General features: G+C 31.7%; 2 protein-coding genes across 3 annotated transcripts; both read right to left on the reverse strand.

The window, feature by feature from the left end:
* Positions 1 to 837: 837 nt before the first annotated feature.
* LOC108193930 (uncharacterized) lies at positions 838 to 3067 on the reverse strand. Of its 2 annotated transcripts, none has more exons than XM_017360785.2 (4): positions 2685 to 3067; positions 2313 to 2603; positions 1950 to 2226; positions 838 to 1616 (listed from the first exon to the last, which is right to left on the reverse strand). In XM_017360785.2, the coding sequence occupies exons 1-4, from the start codon at positions 2943 to 2945 to the stop codon at positions 1435 to 1437; spliced, it is 1011 nt and encodes a 336-aa protein (XP_017216274.1). In that variant the 5' UTR covers positions 2946 to 3067; the 3' UTR covers positions 838 to 1434. The 2 variants fall into 2 exon arrangements, with proteins under 2 accessions (XP_017216274.1, XP_063936790.1); XM_064080720.1 differs by having other exon boundaries at positions 838 to 1612; positions 1946 to 2226.
* An 8855-nt stretch (positions 3068 to 11922) lies between these two features.
* Positions 11923 to 18920, reverse strand: LOC108193244 (guanylyl cyclase 1-like). The gene is made up of 10 exons (XM_064081620.1): positions 18781 to 18920; positions 17690 to 17981; positions 17333 to 17457; positions 16426 to 16537; positions 15752 to 15826; positions 14625 to 14713; positions 14404 to 14465; positions 14031 to 14103; positions 13182 to 13257; positions 11923 to 12287 (listed from the first exon to the last, which is right to left on the reverse strand). Exons 2-10 carry the CDS (start codon positions 17855 to 17857, stop codon positions 12258 to 12260), a joined length of 810 nt encoding a protein of 269 aa, XP_063937690.1. The 5' UTR covers positions 17858 to 17981; positions 18781 to 18920; the 3' UTR covers positions 11923 to 12257.
* Between the last annotated feature and the right edge of the window lie 6140 nt (positions 18921 to 25060).

Here is a 25060-nt window from a genome sequence, read left to right on the forward strand (position 1 = left end):
GATGTTGATAATAGCAATCAGAACAAAATTACAAATACTTGTTTTGTCTGATACTTACATTTAAGAAGTAAGTTAATTAAAGGTTTGTCTCACTTGTTACCAGAGTAATCCTTATGTTCCATAATAAGAGTCGTTTTGACTCTTTACACAAAATTTGAGGCGTATAATAATCACACGCATATTATTTTTAAATTTTCTTTTTCTGAATAAAAATATAGATGTTAAACTTTTATTCAAGAAAAAAAATTAAAAAAGAATATGTAATGATAGTGTATTTTTTACACATCAAATTACGTGTAAAAAATCGAAACGACTCTTATTATGAGTATTATATCACATTGAAATATGAAATTTGTCTCTCTTTTTCCCTTTTTTTTGGTCAAGTTGCCTTAATTAAACCATGACAAAAAATAAAAATTGAGGACCAATTTGAGTCCCAAACATTTTTTCTAAGAAAATGACGTCTGGCTTGTGGATTTGGATGAAAATTGAACCGCTCATACAGCGGGCACCCACCCAATTTCAGGGTCTCAGCTGTCAAAAAGAATGAAATCTTTGTGAAATGAAACAGAGTGGGCGGGAGAATTGGAAGCATGAAAAAGAATAACTTTGACTTTGCAACCAAGCAATGAAATTATGAAGGCCAACAGCCCAGCCCAGAGCATTGGCATAATTCCATATTGTTAAAATCTAATTACATGCTTAATTCCGTAATCCGTTTAATTTTAATTATTGAATTACTTTTAAAAAAATAATTAATGTAACTAATCTTTCTTTAAACTTTATTTAAAAATTTCAGATATAGTTTTTTCTAATAACATTTATCTTCACATAAAATTAAATAAATTCGTTTCACGGCTTCTCCAGGATACAATTTATTTAGCTCAATGTTGAAGAAACTATAGTGCACATTATAAATAAATAAAATCATATTTTACGAAGAAACCTCAGGAAAAAGAGAGAGTTGTTTCTAAGATAGAAAGAGTATAGTAGTATTATAATATGGCTTTATAGCTTACATCTTCGCCATCACCTAGAAAAAAACACAGCCTACTGCTGCTACTAGGCTTCTAGACCATCTGATTATGCCTAGTCCAAAGATACTACATTACTACTCCTGATTTGCTTTCATTCCATCATTCTCTTTTACTATTCCACCCCCTAAAGCAACCTCCTAACCTATCATCATCACCATATCTTTTACTTCACTCCATCCCCCCCTTCATTCATTTCCCCTGCCTGCTCAAACACACCAAAACTCCAATCCCACAAAAAAACATTCCATTCCACCACTCGGATCCCCCCTTATTACGCTTCACCGATTCAATTTATCCCATCCATACACGCTACAATTATTATTATCATTAATTATTTTACATATATATTTGCCTTGTGCAACTACATCTACATGATTCATTACATCAGTAAGACCACTCATTCGGGAAGTGTGTCCCATTTTCCCTTGCAGCTTGCAGCCGCCATCATCATTTTAACCTCGTTACGCCACTGCTGCGCCAATACCGCATTTCTCCGCATTGCGATGACATCTGCAGCCAAAACATCCTCTGCGAAGCGTGCGCCGTATTTAATATTCATCGCTTCAGCTGCCGAACTCCCTAAATAAATTTACAGGAAATAACAAAATAAGAAAAATAGCTGGATATTCGAAATTACACAGTTCCCAATAGTCAAGAAAATCTAGACAGGCTTAGAAAACAGAGCAAAGTGTAAAAGAGAGACAAGTATGTAGGGGGGGGCACAACAGTCAATAAAGCACTTAAGAACCCTGTTGGGGTAACCAAGATAATGGATGACAACTGTGAACTCCAAACATCCCCCGAGAAACAGAGATTACCAGGGTCCCACTTATTAAGCTTTTTTGCTTCAAAGAAAATACTTTTGTGATTTTAATTTGAATTTTAAATTAAAACTACTGGTAAAAGACTTACCAAATTTAGGCCGAGATTGAACCGGGTCAGGACCTCTGCGAGGAAGAAACACGCCGGTCCCAGCACATTTCCTCTTAAAAGCGCCGCACTCGTTGCCGAGACTGTTTTTCCGGCGACCGGGAAAAAACAAACTGCTGTCAACCCCAACGCCATTTACGTTAAACAGGCCATGTGGGTTCACAGACCTAGCATTTGGCCTACGACAACCAACATTCCCATCACCGCCCTTTTGACAGGCTTCTGTCCATTCCCAAATGGAATCACAGTGGCTCTTAAGCTGTAAAACAACAGAAAAGCAAGGCCGTGAATAGCATAGATGGGACTAAACATAGAGATATTCGTATGTGCACTTGATATGCTTACATGGTTGTCAACGAAGTAACATTGGTGGGAACTTGAAGAGCGATGGGGAGGGAAGCTATTCGCGGTGCGGAGAAGGGCGCTTTGTGTTCTGAGGGCCTGTTGGTTCTTTAACTGGCTATGTGTGTTGACTTGGCCTGCGGCTTCATGGATAAGATCCCAGGAGTAATCAGTTGAAGAGAACGGACCAGTTGGGGAAGAGGGGCCGTGGAGAGGCCCAGTTGGGCTGCCATTGCTAAAAACCGGACCTAGTACTGACTGTGGTGAGCTAGACAACCTCCACTTCTTCCCGGCCTGAAACATATCCAACACCCCGTCAAAATAAGAACTAAATGGGAGAGAGAGAGAGGGAGGGGGAGAGAGAGAGAGAGATACCTGAGAAGCAGTAACAGCGGGATACTGGAGTTTGTTAGAGTCAAGGAGAGTGGAGAGGGCGAACTGGCGAGTTAAGCCGGTGAAGAAATCGTCCTCCTGGTTGTCGTGTGGAGGGCAAGTAAAGGAGGCAAAGTCGTAGGGAAACTCAGTTGGGAGCTGGTGATTGTCTGAAGCTTGCAGACTCTGGTTGTGGTTGTGGTCGGTGAGCAACTCCGAAGGTAGTAGCGGATATCCTGCTTGGTGATAACTATTTTTCTCCATTTTTTTATAGCTTTTGTTTGAAAAACAAGACAGGGAGAAGGGGGAGATTTGAAAAATTGGAGAGAGAGTGTGTAATGGGAGGAGAAGAAGATGGAGTGACTGTCTGTTTGCTACTGGGTGATGATGGTTTAATAAAGTCCTCCCCATACTGCGTTTTGCGGGTCCCACGGAGCAGAGGAAGAAAATTTCTCACAAGAGTGGATAATGTTCAACTGCCTTGATTTGATTTTTATCGTCGGGTTAATTGTCAAATTCAATCAAAATTGACAAAAAATACTCTTTCCTCTCATATTAGTTGTCATTTTTCCATTTTTGTTGGTCAAATTGACTATATTTTGATCAAAGATTATAAGTCACTTGCTCATTATTTTAAAAAAACTGATAATTACATCTTAAAGTAGATTAAAAGTTATTTTCGATAACATATTTTTTTTATTTTGTCAATTGATAAAATATTATTATATTTCAATCAAATTTTAGTCAATTTGACCGGCACAAACCCAATGTGACAACTAAAATGGAACGGAGAGAGCATTAATTTTATCACCGACCTTCGCGGGATCACTTGATTCACTAAATTGATTTGACGGTATAAAAACATCGTTGCCGTTAACTAACGAAATCATAGACGGAGTCTCGGCTGAGCAGTATAAATGACAAAAAATGACTAACGGAGCGAACATGGAAAAATATTTGTATTTTTTTCCCAAAACAAATATATTTATCTTAATATGTATTTGAAAATTAATGAGAAAGATACAACAAAATATTTCAATACTTGAACAAGAGATTAAAATTTCACATCCGATAAAGTTCAAACATAATTAATACGAGAAATAAATTATCTTAACTATATAGTTAAGCCATGTAAATTATCCACAAAATAAATTATCCAGGAGTAGTTAAGTAATTATCCACCAAAATTTGTTTTGGATGATTTATTTTGGATAAATATTGAACAAGAGGAATATTTTAACTACATAGTTAAGCTAAGCAAATTATCCAGAAAATAATTTATCCAAAATAATTTTAGTCTCTTGTTTAGGTATTGAAAAATTTTGTTGCGCTCCTTTCATTTATTTCCTAATATATAATTAAGATAAATATACTGGTTTTGGGGAAAAGATACAAATATTTGTCCATGTCCTTGTTTAGTACTTACAAACATCCCATAAAAAATAACAAATAATTGGCTATTTGCCATCTATTCCGTCGCTCTGGCAATCATTTTTTGGCATCTATTCTGCTGTCACTCCGTATATGATATTGTTAGTTAAGTTAACGACAATGATGTTTTTGACACTATCAAATTAGTTCGGTGAGCCAAGTGAGATCCCGTGAAAATCAGTGATGAATTTGATATCATTTGTCGACATGAGTAATGAGTTTGATAATTAACCCTTTTAACATTATGCTTAAGTTGTTTCACTTAATTCAACGTATTCAACTAACATTTTAATATTCGTGTTACCCTTCTTCCTCTCTCTCTATTTTTGAAGTAGCTATCTTCTTGATTGAGGGGTTTTTATCGATTTTCACCTGTAGGGAGCCCTAAACTCTTTTGTTTATTTTATCTTTTTATTTTTTTTCAATAAACTCCCTCGTTGAGGAATCATTTGTCTCATTTGGTTTGTTTTTTTATCTACATGCGATGAAGTTGATATCTTTTGTCGACTTAAGTTTTCACATAATTTTTCCTCACTATTTGGGACACAATTAATATTATTATAAAATATATAAATCAATTTTTTTGATATTAAATATATTTTTCAAAAAAATCTTATGAGTAAATTGTAAAATTATACCTTTAAACGCGTCACGTCGCCTTTCAACATATACTCCCTCCGTCCCGGTCATTTGTATACAAATGGCTGTGACACAGAAATCAAGAAAATTGTAAAAAATTAGTAAAGTTAGGTGAAAAATGAGCATAGTGATGGGACCCATTATATTTAATAATAGATTTGAAATAGTTGAGGAAAATAATGAGTGTAATAATGTTGATATTATTATAGAATGGAGATAGTGGAATAAAATAGTTGGTATAATGTTATTTTATATTATAAAAATTTACTATTTTTGATATGTATACAACTGATGTGACGTAAAAAAAATTATATACAAATAAATGGGACAGAAAGAGGTAATATGGCAGTATAATTCAGGGGTGTGACTTTGTGCGGAAGTGATGAATTAACCAACCGGGTAGTAAAGAGAGGTAAGGAGAAGATGGTGTACAGAATCTGAATCTCTGTTGTAGCAGACAGCATCACAAGTGACTGCAAACGCCGCACGCTTTTACGATTTACTCGCCATCCCTGTCCTTTTGTAGAGACTACTCTACACCCACTAATCCTTTTTCTTTGTCCTTATCTCTTTTTTACTTCAAACGGCGGTTATTTTAATTTTATTTTCCTATCAAAATCTACCGCCACTCCTTGACTGATCTGGATTGGATAGAGTCCCGACCTTACATTTCTTTTGGCAAATAAGTGCTCGAGTGTAATATGCATCCTCAACGGGATAATTTAATTAAATGACGCTTGCATGGCATTAAACTGTATTGTCTATGTCATATTCATTTCTAAGTATAATTTATTTTTGAAACGACTCATTCAATCACAAAAATAGTAAAATTTTATAATATAAATTTCATTATTATTTTTAGTTATGTTCACTTCAAACATCACATATTAGTTGTTTCTATCACTTTACCTATTTTTCTATTTAATAACATTTTTTTTTCTGAATTTGGATGCCCACTCCGTATATATACTACGCCATGAGACGAATGAGTAATTAATTATTTATCTTTACCAAGAAAACCAGTTAAAATTTATTTTATTACATTATATGTAAGATTTAGCTAAGTTGTAAAAAATGTAATCCACACATAATTGATAAAGACATTAATTTAGAATCAACAAAACAATTAATTAAATAATTAATCAGATAATCATAAATTTAATCAATTTAGTTATTCAACAATCAATAACCAGAAATTGTCAAATTGGTCGAGAAATTAATCCCGAACTTTTAGTTCGTAAAATATTTACGTGTGTATATAACCGGATTAGATAATTATGATCAACATGTGGAATATCTGTATTGATAAGAAATTATCTCCATAATACATAATAAAATATCTTTCAACTTTAAGCGTAAATATCACTTCATCAATAACATTTTTTAATTTTAACAAGTATTAAAATTGTTATTCCACAAATTAGTTATATTGCAGATAATAGTGTCTTCTGATTTATAAGTAATTGTTTGACACTTTAATTACAATGTTTGTATAATAGAACATAATTTGCAGTTTGTCGAATGTTGATAAATATCATAAAACAAAAAAAAAGTTAAATTTAAATAAATAAATTATATTTTATTCAATTCTATACATTAATATTCCAATATTTTTATGCACTTCGAAGTCAACCCTAAATATTCATCCCATCCCCTTTTATTTATATGTTCATGGTCCATATTTTTTGACGGTCAATAGTGCTTGCACGATTAACTACTCCGTATTTTACCACCATTCGACGGTAAAGTTATCAATTGTGTTTAAAATTTTACTTTTTAATTCGCATAGAAAAGGTTATTGAAGAATATAGGTTTTTTTGAAATAAAAAAGAATATAGTTTTTTTTTTGATAAATAAAAAAGAATATAGTTTTTAATCCTAGTTTCGATAATTGAGAAACAGTGTCTCGACTCCCTACCATTAATAACCGAGAATCACTTTATTTTATACTTACTACTCTTTATCTTTATGTTTTATAATAAGAGTCGTTTTGCCTTTTTATACTTAACTAGTTGAGAATCCGCGCGTTGCGGCGGTCTATAAAAATTATATTAATGATCCAATATTAATATTTGTAGAATAAAATGATTTTATGACTGTCTATAAAAAGTATATTAATGTTTCAAGTTAATATTTGTAGGATAAAATAAATTTATATTATAAAAATCTTGATGTAATACAAATACTAATATATAAAATTGCAAAATTGGACTATAATTCATGGTGAAAAAATAAAAATAAATTTATACACGTAATTGACAATTTAAAGCATGCCGAATCTTAATTTTATTTGTTTTTTTAGAAAAGTAATCATATTCTTACATTGTCACCTTCCTCCAATTTTTTTAGATTGATTGTGCACAAAAACATTTAACTTAAATATAACTACCCTCTTAAAAGTTGCTTGAACGGAGCAAACAGATAATGCATGAATAATTTTTTCATGTATACAAAGTAAATAATATAAAAATTAACAACAACAAACATGTCCGATGAACAAAACAAATATTATAAAAGAATAACCAACAAACATACATCATTAATAGTTAATTTATTGACATCAACCATCAATATCCTGTCAAGATTATATTCTTCTCCCGTGTTTGGATTTGTCGCCTCCAATATAACGGTCTATAACTACATTTGCTTGCAACAACCTTTACTGTAACAGCCTTCACTTATCGTTGCAGAAGAACGACACCTCCGAGTTAAAAATCGAGCAAGAGAAAGTTATTTCTAATTTTTGATATTTTTCATCCAAAAATTTCAAAAAATTAAAAAATATAACGGAGCGATGTGAGAGGCGCCACATACACGCCCCTCGCTTCTCCTTTAAAAATCGAGTCAGAGAACTATCAGGTAGGTTTGTGGTATTGAGAGAGGAGGTTGTGTTTAGATGATCCAAAATCCTACGATCTATACGGGTATTTATAGGTGGAGAGAGACTTGTTTGCTACTCTTTCCCATAATTAAATAATCTGAACAAAATCAGATTAAAATTGATTTTAAAGCTACTATATTCCATAAATAATCTGTCTTTCCCATAGTTGAATAATCTGAAACAAAATCAGATTAAAATTTTCAAGCTACTATATTCCATAAATAATCTGAAACAAAATCAGATTCTGAAACTTGCTTCTAATATACCCGAAACTAAAAAAAGTAGTTCTAATTTTTGATATTTTTCATCCAAAAATTTCAGAAAATTAATATACCCGAAACTAAAAAAAGTAGTTCTAATTTTTGATATTTTTCATCCAAAAATTTCAGAAAATTAAAAAAATAAAACGGAGCGATGTGAGAGGCGCCACCTACACGCCCCTCGCTTCTCCTTTATATAAGTATATTGACTAGCTTTTTTACCCGTGCAAAGCACGGGCTGTTTTAAATTATTTTTTAATATATATTAATCTTTTTTAAATTGAGATTATTTATATTATAAAAGTAATTTAGATTGTATATTTATTTATATTTTAAGTCATATTATATGATGTCTATATGTACACATATCCTCGCTATTATGATATTTATTAAAAATATGAATATAAAAAATATACATTATTTAAAATTTTATTATAGAATTAAATTACTACCCACTTAAAATTATTTGAAATTTAATAAAAAAAAAAAGAGATTCTTGCTGAATTAGAGTCTCTGTCATATAGTTATATATTATATTTTTAATTATTCTAATATATATATATATATATATTTATAATATTTTTAAATCATAATAATTAAATATTTTAAAAATCGGTCGATCGACTGATTAATCGATAATCAAACGGATTTTTAATCTGATTCAGTAAAATTCGGTTAAATCGATGATTATTAAATTAATTCCAAATAATGATCATGTTAATATTTATGGTGAGTAAGGACAAATTAGTCTCTTTGAATTACTCCCTCTGTCCCTCTCATTTCTTTACAGTTTTTTTACACTGCTCGACACGCATTTTAAGACGCATATAAAATATAGTTCTATGACTTATTTTTGTAATTTTTTAAATTTTTATTCAGAAGAAAAAAAAGTTCAAAATAATTTATCGAACTACGTTTTACGAGAGTATTAGAATGCGTGCCAAGCCCCCGTCCCCCAATGTAAATAAATGAGGGTGACGGAGGGAGTAAATTACTTATTATTGTTGTATTAGATATATAATAGAATTTGGCAAAATTCAGTTAAAATCGATGGCTAATTGGACAAAATTTGGATTAATTGGTTGAAAATCAGGCCAAATATTTATTATTTTACATATATAAAATAAATTTAATTCTGAATAATGATCCAATTAATCATTTTAATTAATCGCCGATTTTCTGATTCAGTGTTTTTATAACACTGTATATTTATTTATTTATTATTAAATCATAAATATTTATTTATTTATTAAATCATAATTATATATATAATATACATCATATAATATACATATTTGCATCGGAGTTTTGATTATAAACTTATTAATGTATATTAATGAATAGAGATTAATGCATAATAAATAAGTTAATATTAAAAGTCCATAATAACCTTTATATATATTAACACATGTATAGTGAGCAAGGTTAGTTTAGTCTTCGAATTAAATTACTCGCAGTTGCTCTATTAGATACTCCCTCCGTCCCGCCAGGAAGTTTACGTACACTGTTTGCACGCATTATGAGACTCTCGTAAAGTATAGTTCGATAATGTATTTTAAATTTTTTCTTTTTTCAATAAAAGTTTAAATTTCAAACTTTTTTTCAGGATTTTTTTCTAAGAAAATAATATAATATAAGTATATTTTATAAGAGTCTTAAAATACGTGTCAAGATGTAACATAAAGAACCTGATGGACGGAGGGAGTATATAATAGATAATAGATGTGTAAATATGAAGTAAATATGAAGTAATTTAATGTATATTAATGATTAGACATTAATGTCTAATAAATATGTTGATGTTAAAAGTCAATAACGACCTCTCTATATAAAAATATGCATTTTGAATAAAGGGTAATTTAGTCATATTGAATTAAATTGATCAAAGTTGTTCTATTAAATGTATAATAGATTTGAAAAGTTTTAAAAATAATATGTAGAAATATATTTTTTTTACACCTCAAATTAGGTGAAAAAAATTAAAACGACTCTTATTATGAGACTCAAGGAGTATATATATAAGTGATTGATTATTCACCAGATCTGAGAGTGACCCCGTACAACTGTAGAAGAAGAAAACTTATAAGAGTACTGGGGTATCAGTGTCCTGTCTTTTCCTACTATCTACTCCATTTTTTATTGTACTCCTGTTTGTTTTTCCCGCCGAGCAGACATGTCACTTTCGATTCTCGTCTTTCTAAATTTCAACTCAAAATCTACAGTGTCCATACTTTTGCATGTATCGACTACAGAATACATCCGTCAAAAAAAAAAAAAAAAAAAAGACTACAGAATACACTTTCGGTATAACTATCGTTCATTTTATAATAATATAAAAATTATTAAAGCATCTTCAACGACATTAGTTATAATCGTTGGCTAAATAAGACCTGTAATATATTATGTAAAACCTGTTAAACCTGTAAGAAATTTTGCTTCAGTGGTATTGGCTATATTGGTTTGCTATAATTTAAAAATAGTATGTTATTAATATTTTAGATTGTTAAAATAGAATATATCAATTCATATGGTAATAAATGATGTGCAATCTTTCTACACATTAATTTATATAACATTGGGACGGAGGGAGTATTTATTTAGAATAATAATGCACGAGAAAGTAATGTTGATTTATAATTAATATTATATAATAATTAATTTATCTATAATAATAATTTATATAATAGCGACTCCTTCGCTTCAAAATACAATACGGACCCTCTATTTTTATTATTTGACGCTTTAACTTTTGACACATAGTTTATGTCTTTTGACCGGGTAATTAAAAATATTGTTTTTTAAATTATTTTTTTTCTGAATAAAATTATATAATCAAAATTTTATTTCACAAAAAAATTTAATCAAAAATAATAATTTTTATTATTCGGTCAAAACATTTAAAAATATGCTAAAAATCAAAGCGCCAAATAATAAAGAACGGTACATGCTAATTTGACTCTTTATTCATGTTCTAATTAAAGAGTTCACGCAGGCAGTATGAGCAACAAGGAACATGCAGGACAACTACAAGTTACAAGAAGAGAGTCACATGCCTACTGGCTAAACTCTCCTGGTCAAATCTGGGCACCATGTCCCCACGTTTAAGCAATAAATCTTCTTATTTTTTCTACGGTCATGTGACTTTGTTATGGGTTCCTACCGGGTTGTTTATAGACCGGGCAGTCCGAGTTCAAACTACATTTTAAAGTCATTTTTATTTTTAAACAAAAAGTTAATAAATTTTTGAGAAATTATCTAAGAAATTAAGTCATAAAATGATAAAATCAACGAGAATCTTCGTCTAACTCTTTTTCACCTCTGGCGTATTCTGTTTCAATACAAACACTAACTATTACATAATCCCTTCTAACTAATATTTTTTTTCATACATATGAAGACATACGAAATATGAAATTTTTTAATTTAAAATCAATTGAATAATAAGTTATCACATATTAATAACAGGAAAATATTTATTTGAATAATAAATTATCACATATTAATAACAAGAAAATATTTATAAATTAATAATAAATTGTAAAAACTAAATTTTCCTGAAAAAGTATAATCAATTGATTAATATAATTTAATTTAAATTCAGCTCATTAATACTAAAATATTAATAAAATGATTTTAAAATTTTAATAATAATTAAATTACGAACTATATACCCGCCGTGCTTGACGCGGGTAAAAAGACAAGTACAATTAAACTCCCGGATATCATATCCTCTTGGTCTGCAAACTTTTACGGTACCTGTTAACTACCATAATCCAATCATTCTTAAAGGGCGCAAGGGTATTAATCCAACCAAACAGAGCAGTAACATCATATTTAGATACATTACATACCCGTGTTTAACAAGAAATTTAAATCAGTTCTAGTCATTTCTAAACCCAACTACATTCACATACCTAAATCGATGATTGTTTCATATCACTCATTCAACAATTAATTCAAATGAACAAAACCAGTGTGTTTGTCGACCATGGAAGTTTAAAAGAAAATAAATTTGGGGAATCTAAGAAGGTCAAAGTAAACTTGAGGTGAGCAGAATTTCCTAGATGTAAAATTCCGACTGCAAACAAGAATTATTTGCTTCTGTAACCACACTGTCTATATTTATTTGCTTCATTTAACTATTCTGACATGAATATATGCAAAAAGCACATATGTATTGTGATCCGTACTTATATACCACATTGCGACTCCTATGCAAGACAACTGGTCATTAAGATCCTGTTACACGTATAGATGACAGCAGAAAATGAACCATATAATGTGCCACTGATGCAACAAGCAGGTTCATACAAGGGGATGAGAATTACTGATACTTTGAAGAAGAGACGCTTCATTTCTGGGCTATTACTGATTCTTTGGCTTTGCCAAGGATATCTGCACATCAAATTATTATAGAAAAACTGACAGTTAGCAGAGTCTTTAATTAAACATCTTCCTAGCATAATCAGAACAGAGAAATATCACCTCCCTTTTTTATAAACTTTTGACTTGCTTCTGTATTGGGAGAAGAAAAGTGTAGAGAAAATAACAGAAGTTATACCTCTGCGTTTCCTATGTTTCTGGGTGAAAATTTTAAAATGTATTTATTTGCTAATTAGATTTAAATGTTGAGACCACGTATCAACATGGAGTGCTACCATGTGCATGGGAACTACTATTTTACACTATATGCACGAGGGGTTTTAAAATCAAAAATAACGCATATGAATAGGGAGGTAAATTAAAATATTTTGCATTCCATCTCCCGCTTCTGATTTTTTTTTATGGAGAAAAGCAAGGGTAAAGATGTAAATTTTATATGCTTTCCACCCAGTAATTGCACTACAAAAGTGGGATGCAAGGGAATGGGAGAAAATTACAAGAGGTTAATGGTACAAATATACTCGTACCATTTAAATGATATTTTCTGAAATTAAAAAAAAATGCAACTGAAAATCAACGATAAATATATGATTTCAATCCAACTTGAAAGCCCGTAAAATGAAAGTAGTTTCCCTCTATATATATAACCTTTCTAATTTCACTTCCTTCACTTTCCACTTACTAATTATTTTTTGGGTAAGGTCAATTACAAGAAATTTGAATAGTCACGCACACATTTGCCTCCATGAGGCTTAAACCCTCGACCTTTGGTATTAAGGACAAGGAATAACCTCTAGTAGGAGCAAGGGTATCCTGACAATCTGCAGATATCACTTAGACATTGGTGACCACTGATTAGACCTATCTGAATACATAGATTGGTGATAACGAGTACAGATACATTACCAGTAGCAGATCCTCATCAGTACCAAACGATTTGCGGGCTTTTTCCAGACATCTTGATGTGATCCGCTCAAGTTTCCTGAAAATGATTGTTAAGTTTATGCAATTATCACAAGGCCTTAAGCTACATACTAGTGACAGTTATTATATGTTCATACTATTAAACATGCAGCTGAAACAGATTTAATCAGTACTCGATACCTTAGATACAATATTTCTGTTAAATATGTTGGTACTAACATCTATAATCTGTAAAAAATGAACTCTTATAAACTCTAGTTTAGCAGTTCATTGAACTACAAAATACCCACCCAAAATTCATAATGTACTACCTAGTCTAAATATATACCTACAGGTTAAGGCGTGAAGCCACTTGTCTTTTAAGTTTGTATAGATCGAAATCTGCACTCCATATATAGCTAATAAATATCCCTATAACACATAAAGATATTTTTACAAAATTTTTAAGGTCGACAAAAAAGCGAAGTTGCCATTTGGTATCAAAATAAGTGAAGTCAAGAGTAGAGGCATGCAACAAAACAAGAAAGCATATGTTAGTTTTTAATATTAGCCACAAGCACGTTCATTTATATAAAGCTATTACCAGGGAAACATGCATATGGAGATATCCAAATAATAATGAGAATTTAAACAAGCCAAAACAGAGACTAAGATGCATATGGTCTAATTTCTGTTTATTTGAGTAAACTATACCATTTAGACTAATTCTCTTGGTATTAGGAGCTCCAGCCATCCACTTACAGTTACACTTATAAGGAAGCTACTGTCTAAACATGGCTGAACACAGTATAGCTAGTTATAACATTTACGAAGACCAGATAGTATGAATACCTCGAACTAGCTGGATCTCGAATCTCAAACTCATCTCTTACAGCATCATAGCCAGATATTACGACATAATGACCTGTTGAAGTCATCAATTTTTCCTTTAGTAATTAGAAGTAATAAATTTGCACATGAACAATTGTGACAAATACATAAATAACAAGGGAAAATAGTTGGATTAGTTTTAACAAAATGAACTGTAATTCAATAAAATAATTTTTCATCAGACATGTATTATATTGAAAACAAGTAACAGTTACAAAATAGCTCGACCGCATATTTATAGGTCAAGTTGAAACAATGTTCAGCCATATTAAAATCGACACTGAAGTATATCTAAACATTATGATCCAATACCTGGAGATATAACACAACTTACCAGTGTAACTAAAGCTGCCATTGCACAAGCTTGAGACACAACAATCTTCTAGCCATGACCGACTGTAAAAGACAATGGTAGCTACTAGTGAAGATTAAGATACTATTTGTAGACAACAGTAGATATTATGCAATGACTAACAGATCTACCGTAGATTTTATATGAAAAGAAAATAAACCGGTCATGTATACTAAGAAAATAGAAGTAATTTATGTTGGCACCTTAATGTGTATTGGTCAACCAATGCAATTGCTATATACTTTCCTGACAATATTAAAAGAGAGAGTTGTTCTCCACTGATTGACCTGCACTGTATAAAACAGAATGTGCATTTAGAATGTGAGAAGTGTAACAAATACACAAGGTTTAAAATGAGTGAACTGCAGCAGTAGGATGACAGAAAAGTAAGTACGGCTGCCTCTGATATCCGCTAATAATCGAGCCTATGTTTAAAACGATTTATTTTCCATTCAAAAAACATAACAGTCAGTGTTTGTTATCACGATCTGTGCTCTGGAAATATAAAATTTAGAAGGCAAGAAAAAAGAGGACCGAGAAGTGGAAGACGCGAGACATTATTTTAGAAAGAGTCGTGGATGCATGAAATGATAGAGAGACTAGAGAGGAAACAAGAGAGACTGGATCAAGTTGATATATTAGTCTAGGCCTGTCAGATCTTGGGCTAAAAAACAATGCATGGGAAAGATTGATAACTTCAGACAAACACTGTCAAAACAGAAATCTTCTCATTACATTACATCCACTTATTACTAGTTTACTATCGTTTAAACTAAATGATTGTAAATTATAGTATGAAGAGAAGGGAGATTCTACTACTAAATTCTAAGTTGGTTGGAAAAGGTACGGGAATCTTTAACATTTTACTACTAAATTCTAAGTTAAATGGAAAAGGTAACGGAATCTTTAACATGAAAGAGCGTATTATAGATTGGAATGATGCAATTGGTGTCTGAAATGATTATAATGAAAAGAGAACACAAAAGAACTTCAAGTCATAACTATTGCCTATAACCCATTGTAAATCCATTTTCTCAACTTTTTATGTAGGCCAGATTTTATGTTTCAGAATCCAAATTTAAGAACTTGGTTGCAGGCTCCAGAAAGCATCCTGAATATTACAGTATATGTTATATATGAATATTAGAAATTTCTGAAGAATCTAGCAGAATCCAAAATCTGGACACATACTCTGTACTTCAAATACTACTGCACACAGGTGAAGCCCGTATGTTTGGAACAAGAAAAATAAGATCAACCATCAATGACTAGCCTCTTTTACTTTTACTATAGGTGACTGGAATACTTCATAAAATATGGGGAGTTTTACCTCTATACTAATTCCAGCATCCATTGCTTTCTGAAAGAGTGTATCCACTCGCGCAGAATCATTAGGCAATTGCTCCTACAAGATACAATTTTTACAATTCATCACGGTACATAAACTCTAAATCCTAAAAAAGTACATTTGGCAAAAGAAGTGTGTAAATATGTTAAGTGTACTATCAATCTCATGATAAAAGTATAAGTAGTGGCAGCTTACAGCTATGAGACAGAATAAACATGCCTAAATTACTATGCGAATACCCAGTGTTATCATATGAGTGACAGGACATAATAGTTTTTTTTTTTTGGTAAATGACAGGACTTATCGTTTGTTTACAGTACCAAATTGTCCGAACTGGTTAAATTTTATGACTCTAACATGTGTGGACTCAGGTGGTAGCCCTGCTTTCCCTCCCCCGGACCAGGTCTGAAAGCGTGCAATCATAAAACCATAATTTTAACATGTTTAAAAGTATATCTAACAAATGGAATTTTTTATTAACCTCACTCCAGAGACACCACCGGCTCTTACACAATAATACGCCCATACAAAATCATTAAGTAAAAAAATTTATTTATAATTTTAACACTTAAAACAACTACTACCCAACTACTGCAACTCTACAGGAAAAGGTAAACAATTAGATGGATTACTCAGTTCATAGCATCAAAAGCCACCTTGTAGAATATCTCTGCAGAAAATTTTGGATTTGCTCCCAATGTTACAGTGAAGTAGGAAAAATTTACAGCAAACTTCTGCAGCAGATATGCGAGATCAACCGTCCAAATACTGCAATTATAAATCAAGAGATAATCATCCTGTGTTACCGGTAGATGTAAGTGTTTTTACGAGTTTGTTTATGCTAATGTAAATATGTAGTATAAAACAGTCAAATAATTTTAAAAAGGGATGTCTAATAGTATATCAGCAAAATGCCATGCAATTAACACATAACATTTAAATGTTCATACAAAAATTAATTAATTAAATATCATCATGAAGCACCATATTTAAAAGCTGGTAAGGCTGTAAAATTTGACTACATATTTTCAGCTTTCATTTAAAGCTCAATTCATATGTGGCCTTATCCACCAACAAGAGGGTCCAGATATGTGTGTGTGTGTGTGTGTCAGCTTTTCAGAGAACCAGCAAACATCACCATGCCACAATCGCTTACCACTTTTCAAAATTCTCATTAAGGTCACTCTGATATACTTTAAACTGATCTAAATTTCTATAAATGTAACGTGAAGACCCTACTGGAATATCTGGGAACACTATATGCTAATTATGTATAGCTTGAATTTCCCGAGTCTTATAGCTAGGCGCTAGCTTACCATGACATTTTGTCAGTGCCACACCAAAGGAAGTGATAAATGTTGTTAGATTAAGGTATAATGTCAATAATGCACGTAAAAAAAAAATGAACAATGGGTTCATCATAAAAACAAACTTACAAACAGCATGAACTTAATAGATACAAGCATTTTGTAGCAGCAGATACAGGATATCATATCATATAAGAAGCAAAATAAGGTATCAAAGGTTAACACATCAAGCCTAGTTATACAAACTGGAACATACCTTGTGGTACAGCATAACTTATCCAGTTCTTGAATATTACAGTTTTTTATACCAAGTGTTCTTAATGCCATCAAAACACAATAGAGTCCACAATCCCATGTGCGTAGTTGGTGGATGTGTGGCACCTACAGCCAAACATATACCGATTAATCTAAACAAAATAGAACAGAGTTAAGAGTAACTGTGGCTGAAATTAAAGGAAGTAAATTACAGAATTAGTTCTAATTTTAATCATATATTTATTTTTAGCGAGAGATGTTCTATTAATTGCAGAGATTTGATCCCCGTAGAAGTTTCTTTATAGTATGAAAAATAATTAGAAATCACAATTCTAGCAACAAAAAAATGAACACTTACATCTACAAAATATGATCTAGGCAAGAGCGCAGTATCATAATTCCCATTCATAACTGACTGTCTGAATGAAAAGAATTCAACCAAGCTCCAATGATTTTCATCTGATTGTTCGTCATCTAGTTCATCTGTACCCAAAAGCTTATTTACGAGAACATGTAAAGGCCACATTGAGGACCAGATTAATATGTGGAGGTATGGGCTAATTCTTGCACATAAACACCACGAGCTGTAAACAACTGATCAGCCTTCACTTGTTCTTGTAAAGTTTCTATTAGTTGCTGTTATCCATCACCTGCAACATGCATTTAGATGGACTAAATCACCAAACATGCTGCCAAAGATTACAGTCTCTAGATTGTCGAAGTAGATAGTCTAAATGTCTTTCACAATATAAAGGACCCAGGTAAAACAGAATCCCAATAAAATGATATAACGAATTGGAATGGGACTAAACATCAGTTTGGAGCGTAACATAATAATTCAACCAGAAAATTTAGTCATTTACGAGCTCAACCCATGAAGACATCAATTGATTTTCAACCCTAACTAAGAAAATATGTAGCAAATTCGGAGTATTCTTAATTAAATTACAACAAACATAAAAAGAAAAAGTCCAACAATTTAACCAATATGGGCTTGATGCTCTGAAAAAAAAATCCAAATATTCTACTGTTTAACAGAAATAAACTCAACCCAAGCCTCCAAATTCCAACCAACAAATGAGCTGCATAGAGCTAATAACCACTAGATCAGGTGACCCTCTTGCCTTTTCTGATCAAACAAATATAACAACTGGCCAACAATTAATATTCTTGTTAATTCTTCTTTCAATCAATTAAGCAAATTCATATCATAACAAAAATAAAACATAACATATACCACACTGCAATCAAATGAGTCAATACCCAAGATAAATCAATAAAAATCAAGATTTATTTGTTGTTGATTTTACAAAGAGAGAATAAAAACTGAGGTGCCCATATGACAAAACTCAGAAACAAATATGCATTATAATATAATGAATCGTATATTGATTTGATGTATGAAAGATTAAATCTTGTGCAATAGAGAAAAAAAATGAAAAGGGGTACCTTAGATTGAAGAAAAAAGAGGAGAAATTGGTGACGATGATGAGAATTGAAATGGGAGGATTGGTCCTTTGAAAGTCAAAGCGGTTGAGCTATTGGCTCACTAATCATGAGAAATGGCCTTTTCCGGCGGCTCAGTAAGTGGGCTCCACTTCACCAATATTTTTAATTTCATGTGCCAAACATGTGTTCTATAATTCTATTATTCCGGATAGTTTGTTTTTTTTTTTTTTTTTTTTTACAATTACACCGTCGTTTAATTTAAACAAGGAACAACTATATTTTAGATTCCGTTCGTATTTTTTTAAGGGACCAAAATGATTTACTTTTTTTTTTAAAAATTTTGAAGTCTTTTCTTTATAATTTTTGGTTGGTTTGAGTTTACACAGTTTTCTTGTTCGAGAGTTTCAACATATTTCATTTTCAATTGTTAGGTCCAGATACGATTGTAGAAGGGGGTTGAATACAATCGACACCAAATTATCGCGGAAGTGAATCTGATTGAATATAACTTGTTAATCAGATTATAATTAATTAATATAACAATGTTTGAAGTCGTTATATAATTAATATGGTTCAGTTTTAATGTCCACTAAAGTTCGTAGAATAAATTCGACAGGGTATATTCTAGATTTAGTGATTAAAACAACCGGGTTATCAAAGCACAGCAAACTGTGGATATAACGAACAAGCAAGTTACGAACAACTTGAAAGCTTTACAAATGCTTTTAAATTACAAAGTGATGAACACTTTCAAATAAAGAAACTAAGCCATATTTATAGGCAAAGCTTTGTACATGAAAGACAATCACTAGACAAGACAATTACAAGCTAGGAAAGACAAATATAAAGAAGGTATGACAATCTAGGCTTGGGCAAGACAATATAAGGCAAGGAAAGACAATTACAGATTGTCTACCAAGCTTTAAACATGTCAGAAAGACAATTGAAGGGAAGGTATGACAATTCTATTGGCAGAAAGACAATCTGTAGATTCGGCAAGACAATTCAGGATTGTCTTGCATACCTCCAACCAATCGGCAAGACAAATGGATTGTCTTGGCAGAGGTGAGACACACAGCAAGACAAACTAATTGTCTTGTCAGTCCATCAACATTTCGGCAAGACAAACACCAATTGTCTTGCTGCTTCTGTTGAATCCACGGACAGACAATCAAGAATTGTCTTGAAAGCTAGATGAAGTCACTCGGCAAGACAATCCTGAATTGTCTTGCTGAGATGGTTTATGTGATTAAATAAAGTAATTTGACATATATATAATAGAAAATTATACACTTAATTAAGTTAATCATATAAATTCATAAATTAAATTAATTCGAGAGTGAATTAATTTAATAAATAAATTACATAATTAATATAATTATCCGTGAAGTGAAATAATAATCTATTAAATATTTAATCACCCATTCTTTAGCAGAACTGCTCCCAGTCTTCTTTAAGCTTTAATAACTTCTTCTTTCTTTGTCGAACGAACGAACTACCACTTCTGCTTGACTTCAAATATTTAATTTGAATAACTGATACACAAATGTACTGTCTGGTTCATCTGTATCTAGTTAAATCAAATATTCTTCGTCAAATAAACAATAAGAATTTGGTTTGTTCGTCGAGTCTTCGTCTTGTAAGTACTTCTTCATTAAATGGAATCTTCTGATGAAATAAAGTATGGAAACTTTATATCTTCTGAACTCCTGGACGTGCCACAAAAGATTATTTGTGCACTGAGTCTTGAACATATTAATGAACTTCTTTCAGTGGTGTGCAGTAGCATCCTGGAATTTATCTGACATATAATTCCCATAAATCATTTGACGTTCTTCGTTCGGATTCCGATGACTTGCTAATTACCGAGCTTTCTTATCTGAGTTGAGTTGTACCTCTTTAAATACAAATAGGCTGAACATATGCCTTTCATCAATGTATGTGTAACACAAATTTTACTTGCACATGGCTCATGGCATATTTATAAATTGTGTTTAATATAATTTTTTTAAAGAAATTTTTAATGTTATATGTGTTTTAAAAAGGTGTTACTTATATTTAGATGTCACATAATTTTAAATTTTTAATCAATGTTTTGTAAAACATACATACTTCAGTCAAATTTTATTAAAAATAATTATCTTTCATCGTAGTATGAGTTAGATCATGGTTGATAGTTGGGAATTTATCAAGTATACAACTTTTTGGATTTTATTTGCAAATATATTATCTTTTCCAAAATATTTCAAATATACTATCTTATAAATCTTATTTACAAATATACTACCTTATCTTATTCACCTTTTCATTTCTTTATTACTTATCTATTCCCCTCTCTCACCTCACACTCTTCAGATCTATTCACACCTGTTTCGATCACGTTGCCCCAGCCTCCTCTATCGATCGCCCTCCAGTGACCCCTGTTTCAACTTCTATTATCGTCCATACAAAGATCCCTATCCGCAACTGCTTATTCTTCCCCTATTGTTATCACGGTCGACCTCTGAAAGTCGTTGTCGCCTTCTCTCGAACAGCCTATCATTCAAACTGTTGTCCTCCGATATCAACACGTGTCGGCGTTAATTGTCGTCGCTATTCTCGAAATTAACCTCTGCCTCCTTCCTATTTTCCTCCCTGCGTCTCTCTGAATGCTGATAAGTTGATGTATGTGTTTGTGTGTATTGTGTGTGTATAGGATAGTGTTAATATGAGGGTGCTATGGGGATTATAAAGAAATGGAGATTATGAAGGTTGTTTTGAGTTGAATTCTAGTTTGTTGTTTTAGTTGTTTTTTATGTTGTAAGGTTGATATTAGAATTGCCCCCGCAAGGGTGTTTGTAACATCCTTGTCCTAAAATAAAGGGATGTTCAATACTCTTAGAGGGGTGTATTGGATTGGGATTTTAAAGCATTTTTTTGCATTCATGAAATCCGAGGGTATTCGATTGGGATTGTTTGAAATCCATTAAAATCTTGAGGTATTCAATTGAGATTTTAAATTATGCTACAAAATCTGGTGGTATTCAATTGGGATTTTAAATTATGCTTTAAAATCCGATGGTATTCAATTGGGATTGTTTAAAATCCATTAAAATCTGATGGTATTCAAATGCTGATTGATTTTTTTTCATTTCATAAAATGATGGATTTTGTGACATTCTTCAGTGTATTTTAAGTTTTTTGAAATCCCACCAAAATCAATGGGATTTTGAAGCATTGTACCTAAATCCTATCAACTCTGCGACATTTTATCAAGAATCCGCACAAAATCAAAATCTCATACAATCCATTAAAATCCATAGACTAAAAACAATCCATTAAAATCCCAATCGAATACACCCCCGTTAGATTTATTAAAATAGATTTCGGAATTTTTACATGTAATGAAGATTTTTTTTCTTTAAGAATTTGTGAGAAAATTGCTAATAGTGAAGAGACCCTATAAAGGAGAAATGACATGAAGGGGTAAAAATAAAAGTTCCAAACTAATTTCTAGATACTTTATTAATTATCGGACCGGATAAATAGTGAATGGAAATATAATCAGAATTCCAAGATTTTGCTCTGAACTTTGATTATAAAATCAAGGCAGTTGAAAATAAGAAAAAAAATTGAAAAGACCCAAATTGAGTCAAGGATCATCCTAGAGTATCTAAATAAATTGAGGAACTCATTTATGAATTTTCGGAAATTTTATGAAGCTCAAGAAAGTCAAAATGTAAGGAATAAAGGAACTGGATACCCAAGATTTTCAGACTGCAATACGACCTTTAAATTAAAGCAGCGAAATTTAGAAGGAATACTGAAGAGGAGGGCAGTACATTTATGATCTTTGGAGTCCCTAGAACATTCCTATATTGACTTGGAAGAAAAATCTCAAGATTAGGAGTGGACAGGGATTAGTGGAACAATATTTAACTGATAGACCCTAAAGAATGGTGGAATATCATTTGGACTCCAAACGAGCTCATTTTTCACGGAAAAATCCTAAATAATATATTAGGAATTATCATATCGTCGGAATTCGCAAACGAGATCAAGAAATACTGGAATAAATTAAAGAATCAACAAAAAAGAAGAGTAAAATGCATGGAAAGTTATGGAATTCACTAGAATTGTCATATTGGCCTAGTTTGAAGTTTACATGTCGCACTATTAGTAAATGAATTTATACAGGAGATAAGTATCAAGATTATACATACATAAACCCCCAAAACAGATCAGTTGGCATGGAAGAAAAGAAAGAAGAGCCGGGTGAAGAAAAAGCAAGGAAGAAAGCTAAGGAAGAAATCTAGAACAGTTTCAGCATAGTCACAGCCTCCTACCTTGTTTTGCCCAGGTATTTCGAGAACTTTAAGCTCTGATTTAGCTTATGGTTTATACATGAAAGTTGTTGCTTATGGTTTATAGAAGTTCCCTGTAAAGTTTCATGATTTGGATCTACATAGATTGAAAGTTATGAAGTTTCCAGTAAGGAGGTGCAAAAAGCTCAGGATCTGCAGCTTATCTCGACTTAGTGTAATTGTTTCCATATGATAAAGAATGATTTAAGTCTTGAACGTTTTATGAAAGATGTACTCCCTCCGTCCCCCTCAATTGTTTACATTGGAGGGGGACACGGAGACCAAGACAATGTATGAAAAATGAGTAAAGTTAGGTGAAAAGTGAATAAAGTGGTGGGACCCATCAATATTTAATAATAGATTTGAGATAGTGGAGGAAAGTAGTGGGTGTAATAGTAGTTTTTATTGTTAAATATGAGATAGTGGGAGAAGATAGTGGGTGTAATGATGAAAAAACTTACTATTTATGGTAACGTAAAGAAATGAGAGGGACATCCCAAAATAGTAACTGTAAAGAAATGAGAGGGACGGAGGGAGTATATAACAATTATAAAGGTGTGATAAAAATGGCAGTTGAAAATATGCATTTTTCAATATATGAAAAATAGTTGAACGAGGACTGCTCATTGAGGAATTTGATTCCCAGATTTACACCTCTGTTTTTGAGAGCAATTTTGAATAGGTTATGGACTTTATTTCATATTGGACAAAGAATAAAAGTTGTAGAGAGATGTTCAATTGTGCTCCTTGTAAAATTTGGTATTATTTGGATGTATGAATAATGAGATAAGGTGAGAAGAAAAACTAGTTTCATGACGATAATAATATGTCAGCCCCTGTCCTGTTTTGTGCACAGCACATGAGACACTTAAAATCCTGTTTTGTAGATAGTGCCTTGAGATAAATTATTGTTTATTGTTTCTAGTTTACGTACGTGAAAACCTTGCATTATTTAAGGTTACGGTTATTGAGTTATGAAGGTTTTACCGGAGGTTGTTAAAACTGAATTTGAGTTTGGCAAAAATATTTAAGACTTGTTTTAAAGGCATGTTCTTGACTTATAGATTAAAAGGATAACTTGATATACAGATGATATGTTGATTATAAGTTATTATGCATGCTTGGGTAGTCGATTTACATGAAGTAAATAGTGGAAATGTTAAAGTTACAGCAGTTATAATGCCCGATTTTCTATAAGAACATCTAGAGTTAATAAGATGTATAGAAGGAAAGGTTTGCATGAATAGGGAGGAAACAGAATGACCTAAGAGATATAGTCATTAGTATATAAGTTCAGATTAAGGAAGCAGCTATATTATTAGTTTTAATATGGATTATAGTGGTCGTCAGTGGTTACGAAGCGAGCAAATCACTGACCTAGTTTCATTTTCTTTAAAGTAGACGGACGGAGACCTCATGTATAATGATTTTACATATCTATGACATCTAAAATTTGAATATCAAATTCATGATGAAGGAATGAGATCTACAGAAAGGAGTAAAGAAATATCGAGGCAGCGAAAGGAATACCAGGTGAACAATAAGTCCTAACTTTCTGAATATACAATGAATATGTTTTCCATATATAAGATATAGATTAAAAGGATAACTTGATATACATATGATATGTTGATTATAAGTTATTATGCATGCTTGGGTAGTCGATTCACATGAAGTAAATAGTGGAAATGTTAAAGTTACAGCAGTTATAATGCCCGATTTTCTATAAGAACATCTAGAGTTAACAAGATGTATAGAAGGAAAGGTTTGCATGAACAAGGGGGAAACAGAATGACCTAAGAGATATAGTCATTAGTATATAAGTTCAGATTAAGGAAGCAGATATATTATTAGTTTTAATATGGATTATAGTGGTCGTCAGTGGTTACGAAGCGAGCAAATCACTGACCTAGTTTCATTTTCTTTAAAGTAGACGG

The sequence above is a fragment of the Daucus carota genome, chromosome 7, assembly GCF_001625215.2.
Source record: "Daucus carota subsp. sativus chromosome 7, DH1 v3.0, whole genome shotgun sequence".
NCBI classification, from domain to species: domain Eukaryota; kingdom Viridiplantae; phylum Streptophyta; class Magnoliopsida; order Apiales; family Apiaceae; genus Daucus; species Daucus carota.